This window comes from Rhodamnia argentea, chromosome 2, assembly GCF_020921035.1.
Source record: "Rhodamnia argentea isolate NSW1041297 chromosome 2, ASM2092103v1, whole genome shotgun sequence".
Classification (NCBI taxonomy): domain Eukaryota; kingdom Viridiplantae; phylum Streptophyta; class Magnoliopsida; order Myrtales; family Myrtaceae; genus Rhodamnia; species Rhodamnia argentea.
Window position 1 is genome coordinate 6,973,651 of NC_063151.1, and position 9,694 is coordinate 6,983,344.

General features: G+C 40.0%; 2 protein-coding genes across 8 annotated transcripts; one reads left to right on the forward strand and one right to left on the reverse strand.

The window, feature by feature from the left end:
* Window positions 1-30: 30 nt before the first annotated feature.
* Window positions 31-2,347, forward strand: LOC115755049 (protein LIGHT-DEPENDENT SHORT HYPOCOTYLS 10-like). Of its 6 annotated transcripts, XM_030694304.2 has the most exons (3): window positions 31-780; window positions 2,022-2,043; window positions 2,093-2,347. In XM_030694304.2, the coding sequence occupies exon 1, from the start codon at window positions 209-211 to the stop codon at window positions 761-763; it is 555 nt and encodes a 184-aa protein (XP_030550164.1). In that variant the 5' UTR covers window positions 31-208; the 3' UTR covers window positions 764-780; window positions 2,022-2,043; window positions 2,093-2,347. The 6 variants fall into 6 exon arrangements, with proteins under 6 accessions (XP_030550164.1, XP_048130919.1, XP_048130920.1 ...); XM_048274962.1 differs by having other exon boundaries at window positions 31-786; window positions 2,017-2,347; XM_048274963.1 differs by having other exon boundaries at window positions 2,022-2,347.
* A 3,527-nt stretch (window positions 2,348-5,874) lies between these two features.
* LOC115755029 (uroporphyrinogen decarboxylase 1, chloroplastic) lies at window positions 5,875-9,363 on the reverse strand. Of its 2 annotated transcripts, XM_030694268.2 has the most exons (6): window positions 9,210-9,363; window positions 8,960-9,111; window positions 7,669-8,051; window positions 7,269-7,553; window positions 6,607-6,842; window positions 5,875-6,271 (listed from the first exon to the last, which is right to left on the reverse strand). In XM_030694268.2, the coding sequence occupies exons 1-6, from the start codon at window positions 9,230-9,232 to the stop codon at window positions 6,103-6,105; spliced, it is 1,248 nt and encodes a 415-aa protein (XP_030550128.2). In that variant the 5' UTR covers window positions 9,233-9,363; the 3' UTR covers window positions 5,875-6,102. The 2 variants fall into 2 exon arrangements, with proteins under 2 accessions (XP_030550128.2, XP_048131382.1); XM_048275425.1 differs by lacking the exon at window positions 9,210-9,363 and having other exon boundaries at window positions 8,960-9,203.
* Between the last annotated feature and the right edge of the window lie 331 nt (window positions 9,364-9,694).

A 9,694-nucleotide genomic window follows, 5' to 3' on the forward strand; every position in this document is an offset into this window, starting at 1 on the left:
AAGAACAAGGGCTATAGCGAAAAGCACTTTCAAAGGACCCATTTCGTGTCTCCTCGAGTAGCCCCCATGATGTTAACTTCGTCTTCCTCCACTTCCCCCTCTCTTCTCTCTTCTCCTTAAAACCTCTTCAATAATTTCTCTTCCCAAGAGAAATTGAGCCTATACAAGCTTATACAAATTCTTGATATCCTAGAGAGAAAGCTTTGTCATGTCCATGGATAATAGAGGGAAAGATCCCATACAAGAAGGATCCTTGAGATCCGTTGCGCCTTCCGGCGTCCATCTCCCGCAACCGACTCAGCTGAGTCGCTACGAGTCGCAGAAGCGACGGGACTGGAACACTTTCGGGCAGTACTTGAGCAACCAGAGGCCTCCGGTGGGGATCTCCCAGTGCAACTCCTCTCATGTCTTGGAGTTCCTCCGGTACCTTGATCAGTTCGGCAAGACTAAGGTGCACTTCAACGGGTGCGTGTACTTTGGCCAGCCTGAGCCGCCGGGACCTTGCACGTGCCCGCTCAAGCAGGCGTGGGGGAGCCTTGATGCGCTCATCGGTAGGCTCAGGGCTGCCTATGAAGAGAACGGCGGGTTGCCGGAGACGAACCCGTTTGCCAGTGGCTCTATTCGGGTCTACCTACGCGAAGTTAGGGATTCTCAGGCTAAGGCTAGAGGAATCCCTTACAAGAAGAAAAAGAAGAGACCGAATCGAAGTCTGATGAAGCCCAGTAGTGATCCTAGCTCAAGCATTCCGCTTCACCAATCTTGAGCTACAAAAATTTATAGGTACTGATCATTTTTGGGTTGATCTGGGTTGAGATCACGAAATCTGGTGATCAAGTATGCAACATAGGCAATTGTTGTGAAGACCGTATTAGCTTATAGATCCAGCTTATTTAGCTTAAGCAAGATCGATGTGCTTGTTGAAAGGTTAATTTGCCCATCATGATGGTTGGAGTGAGTGTACGTTTTTTTTCATGTTTAGACTGTGTATGAGTTGTCCTTTCTTTGAAAACCCTACCACACATGAGCTTCATAAAACCCTAATCTGCATAAGTATGCAGTTGCTATGAGAACGAGACAGAGAAACAGAACTTGGTAACTTTTTCCTTGACGTTTTTCACTACAAGGACACATTCGATGCTGTGTAGGAAAAATGTTTCTCTCTCTCTCTCTCTCTCTCTCTCTCTCTCTCTCAACTGCTCTTTGATTTGAATAATTAATTAAATAATTCTCACATAATGTGTGCTTTCTTTCTATATGATCATAACTCTTTTTAGATTCTGCACGATTTTTTGCCCGCCATGAATGGACATGAAATCGGATCCCCTCGTTTATATCACTCACATCTTGATTAGCAAGGAGAGAATGATTGGGTATATGAGGACACATGATAAAACAATTGTTAGATCACTTCATTAGTTCATTTGTCGTGTTAACAACATCACACTCTGATGCTAGGATTTCGTGCCTAGAACAATAAATGTCTTCTTTGATTATGCTTTGTCCGGTAATGCTAAAATGAAGCCGAAATCGAGCTTACAACTTAAGTTGGATTGCCTTTTCTCTGCATCAGATGGGAGCTACTGGCTGACATCTTACTCATGATGCAAAATTTACAGGCATTATACTTCTATCTATACAGGCACATTATCAGGCAAATAGAAACCCGATGTTCGTTGTGGCTAATATATGTAATTACAGGTTACGGTACTTTCGTTCATCATCCTCTCTTGTGGTGTTTATATTGCACAAACGTAGACACACACAAGTGCGTATGAGGAGAGTTCCAATATGAAACTGTTTAATATGCATAGTTCTTTTATTGTCATGCTACATTTTAAGTATATCTGGCAATATGTACTCTCTCTAATGTGCTAAGTAAAAATGTGTGTGTCCGCCTAAGACCCGTCGATTATCATGTTAATAATTTTCTCTGTGTTGAGTACCATGCACGTGGTCATTGAACATTTTGATGTTATAAATTACTAACTGGGGATCTCTAATTATGATTTGTCTCATTCCAGAAGCTGGAGTAAGCGTGAAAAGCTCAAAATTCACTCTTTGGAGCCCTTATTGCCTATCATATGTAGTCATTCCCAGAATCAAGATATTGCTTTTTTTATGACTCAAGGACTGTACTTTTCTTTAAATGAGAGAGGCAAGTATCCAAGGTAGCGGTGATGAAGGGAATACTTGTCTTGTGGGTGAGCTCAATTTCTTCTTCTTTTCCAATCTGTTTCAACTCAGGTGATTACTGTTTGGAGATTTGGAGCATTTATGTTCGTGAATGTCTTCCACCATATGTATAACTATGGATGCAAGTCTATGACCACTGCAACTTTCCCAGACAGATCTCTCTCTCTCTCTCTCTCTCTCTCTGCGCCACGCATGGTGCCTGTCTCCATATTTTATGTAAACGCGTACGTACTTGAAATTATAATTACATTAAGATTGCATGCAATATCATGCTACGCATGCAGTTCAGTTCATTGTGTTCTTGCATAATCTTTCACGGCACATTCATGAACGAATCTTATTACTCTGTGTTTATCGAATTGCCATGCATTCGATGACGTATATATTTCTACACTGGCCATAGTTTATTGTTCATAGATGATATTTGTACAAACCACTCCTGAGTTTAACGAAAATGTTAACCTTAGAGAAGTATTCCCCACCTAAAGATCTTGATGCCCCACATATTGATCATTTTTTTTATAGTTTGCTTCATTTCTTTATATCTTTGGATTCCCCATTGTCTTATCAGACATTAGATTTAGTATCTTTGACCCAATCAGGCACTACCATTTCCCTTCATTGGAAAAATAAATCTCTCTTTCAAAGATCTTTAACAGTAGATCTGCAATCTTTTGATGTTGTCTGTAAAGCTATATCGTGCTCTCTCGAGAAGAATCATAGTCATCAAGTTGTTATCGTGTGCGAAACATAGCACAACATTCACCTGGAGACACATCAATCTATAGAGTTCTATAGAGGGATCGTTTCTCCTCACACGGTCACACTTCAGAAGGAACCTACTTCCTACTGAGTTAACGCCTTTGCTCATGAGCCTTCCTTATAAATCCCCAACCTGCAATTTGGCCAAGCAAAAAAGGGGTCAAAGCTCTTGATCTTTGAAGGTCCTCAGATATTTACAGCAGAGTTTTGCTGGTTGAAGTTTGAATGTAGATGGAAGACTAGATGGCAAAAAGACAAGCAATTCAGCAAGTTAGGATGGACATGTTATGGTAGCTGTGATGATTGTAGATGGCTAACTCCTCACGTTGGTGGTAGTACATAGTTATGACTAGGTAAATGTACATGCATGTAAAGAAATGAAGTGAAGAATGTTCTAAATGTGCAAAGAAAGAGAAAACATTTTCGCAAATTAAGATTTTTGTAAGAAATAAATTTGAGTGGTTGGAGAATGAGGAAGATTCTGATTCATATGTAGAATGTTTAGACATTTCATGAGGCTCGATTGGCAATTATCTTGACATTTTCAGATCATGATGTTGTTTATAGTTCATCTCAATACAAGATATATGGACTCTGGTGATTTTTTTCCCTGTTAAAACTTTGAGGTGGATATACCCTACTGAGTTTGCTTTACACTAAGTAACAATTAACGAGTTAGAAAGCGCTTTCGAGACTATTAGATCGTCTGTTGACACACACCCCCCCTCCACAAAAAAAAAAAAAACTATTAGATTGTGTTTTAGGGAATAATTATCTCCAATCTCTGTCAAGGTGTGATTATGAGCCGCATTAGTGATTAATATGCCAAGTTGCATAAAATTCAAAGTAAAGAATTTATATCTCTTCGTGGCCACTTTGTTTCCCACTTCTAGCGAATGGATGATTGAGCACAAGAAATGGTCCAGCTTCTCTCCCTAGTTAATAAAAGAAAACTACAGATAAACATTCATAGGATAGGCATTTTGCTTCCTCTCTATTCATATAGTCATGTCAACCTATTCTTTTCAATTCGATAATCATGGGTCAGTGCCTTCTTTAACTGTGATTACTAATTTAGTTGACACTTTTAGCCCTTTTGATCTCATAGGCAACATACTTGGCCAAGGAGGCTTGAGTAGGGGGGAAGAAGAGAATGAATGAAAAGGTAGCTACAACATTAGCTAGGCTGGTGTAGTTTGAAAATCTAAAGGCATAGTTACCAAAAGAATTCTAACCTAGGTGGCATCATGTTAGTTCGGTTCTAAACTTTTTAATTTGATCAATTTAGTCCTAAACTTTTTTGACGATTTGCCAATGTAGTTCTATCGGCCGATTTTGATTGGAAACTATTGACGTCGTGGTCCAGTCTGCATCGGCCGTCCTACATGGCACGGCTAGCCCTTGACTATGGCCGGTGACCTCTACTAACCATCACCGAGGCCCCGGCAACCGGCAAAGGGAAATAGGGAAAAAAAAAGAAAAAAAATCTTAAAGAAATTATAAAATTATCTACATCAGCAGCAATCGTGTCACATAGGACAGCCGCCGTCCACGCTATTGATTGCCAGCCAAAATTGATCGAAAAGAGACTACATCGACAAATTATCAAAATGTTTAGTACTGAATTAGCCGAATTGAAAAATTAAGAACCGAATTGGCATTCATACATTAAATTTAACACTCTTCTAATAATTTTTCCGAGATTTCCATAATCCAATTTTGCTAACTTATTATCGTCGTCGTCATTGTTATTCTTATAAACTCGCCTTCTTGCCAAAGGAAAGACCCACATAGATGCGAGAGTGAAATCCAAGTAAGTAACTCCGAAACACGATATTATTCGCGCAGTTAATATGGGAAATCTAACTTGTGTGACATGCTCAATCTACATTTACATTCAGGTGGTTAGAACAAAGCGAGGAACAAAAATTACTCCTTGCTTATCAACACTTTGGTGGCATACCAGAAACACAACAAAGGGAAGTTGATTCGATGCTATAGCTATGGTCAAATTATATGCGGCATGATTTTATCAATTAGGTCCAAGAATAGGCCATCCTCAAAGTGCATGATGGAGGTGCTTTGGTTAGGTTGATGACCCAGCCATTTTCGAAACGTAAGTGAAGATTCTAATGACTTACCGTTACAACTAGATCTCACACCATGCATCAAGTTTCATGTATTTGGACAAAACTAGGAAGTGCATGCCATAATTCGGGCGACGCCCCGTGCACAAATAAGCAAGTTCATGCATATGGAGGCTCCGAGTAGCGAAAACATGATAAAGATGAGATGAGAGACTTACGAACAAGCAGTACGAGCTAGTAAAAGCTTCGCATAGCGACAATAACAGAATCGCACATCGCCAATAATTTAGATTTGAGTAAGCACCTCATCACCTTGAATTAAGCTCAACCTAAATCACTGCAGATCTCGCAAAGAACAACCCCAAAAGGTGGAACACCACAGAACGTCTTTAGCAATGGACCACCCTCAATCTCTAGAGTGTGCCCCCTGAGGATAGTGATGCATATCATAAGCTTTTGTGATGTGTCAGTATTCGTAGGCTAGGCTTGTCCTGGGCATATCCTAATTTTGTCCAACCACATAGGAATCACGATTAAGAAATGGTAATAGCAACCACCAGTGACAAGGACAATTAATCATATATGATCTCTCTCTATGATCTTAATAGCATCAGCAGAGATTCTTTCTATAGCTTATATGACGCCTTATCGTCTTTCTTTCTTTCTTTTGCTGATAAAAAAATTTCAGCAAAGTAAACAAATATACAAACCAAACCAACAAGAGAACGAGACTTCCAATCACGAGGAAGCGATCTGGAAAATTTAATTAAATATTACTAAACCTCATGAAAAGCCCTCAATGCAAAAGGCAGATAATAACAGTAGGCAGAGGAAGAAAGGGTCACGAGGCAAATGCAATTTCGCAGAACATTATAGTAATTTACAGATTGAACACAAAAAGGATAAATTAGATTGCTCACAGCCATGTACAGAACCTTCAATATATCCCCAAAACTGTGAAACTCAAGAGGAAGGGGAGAAGTCAGCCGATAGGTCGGGCATTCATCCTGAATTTCTAACGCTTCGACAAGATGGGTTTGCTCAAAGTAGTCGTCTGCAGTCAAGCTACCAGCGTGGCTTTCTCTGCCGCATGATCTTCTAAAAACGAATCATATGTTAAACTCCTGGCTACATCGAAGAAATGGGCAACTGCTTCTTCAGGCGTCCCAACAAGGACACCGTGCCCTAGATTAAGAATGTGACCCTTTGGCCCTGCACATTTCACAACCCTGGAAAATGTATCGAGTCAGATCAAACTCTAATAAATGTTATCTTTTGGTTTACCTATCCAAATTTCAAAATAAACTTAAGCTACCATATTTCTGAGTCACTATAAATGTATGATCAAAGCAGAATCCTCATTGAAAATTCCCTCAATCTAGGCCAGATCCTAACAACTCTGTCGTGTGAGTACATTTCTGCCCCGTTTTAGATGACCAAAATTGTCAGCCATCAAACACCATCCCCTAGCTACTCTTTTCATTAGTACAACCAAGCATATAATATTGCATGCTTCAACCCGAAGCTTTTAACAAAAAAGTGACACTCAACCAAACTGATTAACCTTTGAATTTCTTCAGTCAAGGCTGGGAGAGGAGAGAACAAGTAAGCAGGATCCACATTTCCCTGCACGCCAACTCCGCTACCTAACCGTTTCCTTCCATCTGCCATGTCCACAGTCCAGTCCAGCCCAATCACATCCACTCCCGTTTGTCTCATTCGCTCAAGAAGACCACCATTTCCGTTTATGTATAGGACAAGCGGAGTGCCTGGGCATTTCTTCCTCACAACATCCACAATCTGCAATCCCATGTGGGTCATTGGATCAGATGAAAATGGGATGAGAAAAGACTTATATGCATTAGTAGAGCTAAAGCATTGTCCACATGAAAAAAAGGTTTTCTCGGTCTCTCTTTTTGTGCTTAAAATTGGCAGACAGGGATGCAATAACTCAAACAGGAGAGAGATGCTTGCAGTCAATGATATCCTTTTCCAAATAAGATGACAAATTTCGACAGGTAAAGTTAATGTTCACCCTCAAGACCAAGTAAAAATGCAACTATTTTGACCGAGCCCTCATGCACAATAAGCGATCCAAGCTTTATGCACAGACCTTACGTGCGTAGCCCAACTCTAGCAACAAGACAAAGTAAGCTGAACCGAATGACTAGCAAAGAAACTGTGTCGAGGAAGTAAGATGAGTTCATAATGAAAAATAGCTGCTACCTGTTGGATGTAAGGCTTTGACCAGCGTTCCCACATATCAGGAGGTAGCTGTCCACCCCATGAATCAAATATTTGTATACAATGAACTCCAGATTCCACCTGGAAGATGACATATTCTGCAATTGCTTGAGCTATATGAGATAGAAGAGCCCTCAATACATGTGGCGCTGTATGGCACATGCTTTTTATGACAGTATATGTCCGAGTTGTACCCCCTTCAACCACATATGTAGCAATTGTCCATGGTGCTCCAACAAAACCAAGTAGAGCGGCCCTCCCTTCAACCTTTATAAAAGACGAGTTTAAAAAGCAAATAGCTATAATGTGATTATTTCTCTATTGGTGACTATTGATGTAAATTAGCTGAACTCCATGTGCATGTCATGCTATCATCAATTACCTCCTGCCGCAAGATCCTCAAGGAGTCTCCTACAAAATGAAGTTTTCCCAAGTCAATTGGATGCAATGACTTCAAGGCCTCGTCAGAACGAATTGGGGACCCAATTACAGGGCCCCTTACTTCTTCGATATCAAATGGGACCCCAAACGCAGGTAAAGGGGTGAGTATGTCAGAGAAAATGATAACCCCATCTGGATGAAAAGCTTCCCAAGGCTGCAAAGAAATTTCCACAATGAGATCGGTGGTCTCTGACCTCTCTCTGAAGGATGGATGTTTCTCTGCAAGCTTTCTGTAAACAGCCATATACCTTCCTGCTTGTCGCATCATCCATGCTGGGGGCCTACTCACAGGATCTCCTCTAGCAGCCCTCACCAAGAGTGGATCTGAACGTAAAATATATTCATACAGAAAATAAAATTTATGCATCTTCAAGCATGAATTCAAACTCTGAAATTTCAAACAAATAAAATTTATGCATCTTCAAGCATGAATTCAAACTATGAAATTTCAAACAGTGTGATGCCTTACAAAAAAGCAGGGTAAGACGAGAGAGGGCTATAGGAGGACTGAGTACGAGAATAATTGACTTGGTTTTGTTGAATGTGAAAATAAAGAGAATACGACATATATGAAAGTTAATGCTGGTCCAACTTTCTAGCCTCCACACCTCTCCATCGTGGGAAATAACATTGGAAAAACCATTCCTTGTTGATTATCTACCAATGTGAAGTCCGACATACAATTTCCCAATCATATCAATTTACCAAACTAGTCTTCCTCAAGGCAAAGTAGAGATCACTGTGATACCTCTCCAAAGAGAGTAACAACGTTAGAGCAGAATTCAAGAAATCTTTTTCCACAGCATTAAGAACCAGACATCACAGAGATCCAATTGCTAAACTTTCAAACAAGAAAACAAATTCGTAGTTATCAAACCGAGACGAGACATGACCGAAAATGGAAAAATAAGAGCCAACATAATGGCAGCAAAACCGTGTCCAAGCAGTACATCTACAGCATTCTCTCGAGTGCAATCTGCGTGGACCTTCGCGGTACATTTTGAAACTTCCTATCCAGCCGTCATTTAGAATCCACTTCTCACACTTGTTGTCACCAAACCGAAGCATCACTTCAAGTTTTAAGCACAAGCCATTCAACTCATGCATAGTGACAATCCACAACACACGAGAGTGCAAACCACGAAAGTTCAACACCCCGAATCGGCGCAAGAAGTAAACTTTACAGGAAACTACTGAAAAGACAAATAAAAAAAAAAAAAAAACCAAATTACCAGTGGGTGAAGCGGAAGAGCAAGCCACACGAAATCCCCGGAGAGAATTCCTCCTTCCACGAGGGACCCAGAACGCGTCGAGAGAAGTGCAATGAAACCCTAGCTTCACGGTTGACATCGAAGAGCTGCTGCAACCTAGCGAACCACAAGCACTGCCCAGACACCCCCGAATAGCAGAGTCAAATGAATAAAGCATAAAACGGAAGTTGAAGTAAGAGAAGTGTTTTGATTCGGTGAATGAATGTCCAACCTTGTTAAAGAAGGAAGACCCATTTGAGAGAACGTGATTGTGGTTGGCTCCGGTGGGTCTTCCTTATCTCTCCCTCTCTCCTCTCTTGGCTATGGCTTCTGATCTTCAGGGGATGGAGGAAAAAGTTCGTAATTTTGACTTCAGTTCAGGGCTGTGAATTCAGATAAGTTTGGGCGGCCAGGACAACACCTGCGGTTTTTTTTTTCCCCATATTTAGTTTGTGATTTCTTAATAAAATATTGTTAATTCGTAAGATTTCAATATTTTAACTATACATATAAAAAAAAATACCAATGCATTTAAAATTATGACATTGCGTTATATGCTACAATTTTCATAATTTTTTTTATTTTTCAAAAAATAATCATTAGTATTACTGAAAATAATTAATTAACGAGAAATAATTTTATCATAAATAATAATTTATATTTAACTACTTCCTTGAAGGATGAAAACAATTATTTATTCACTTTTTATAAATGATA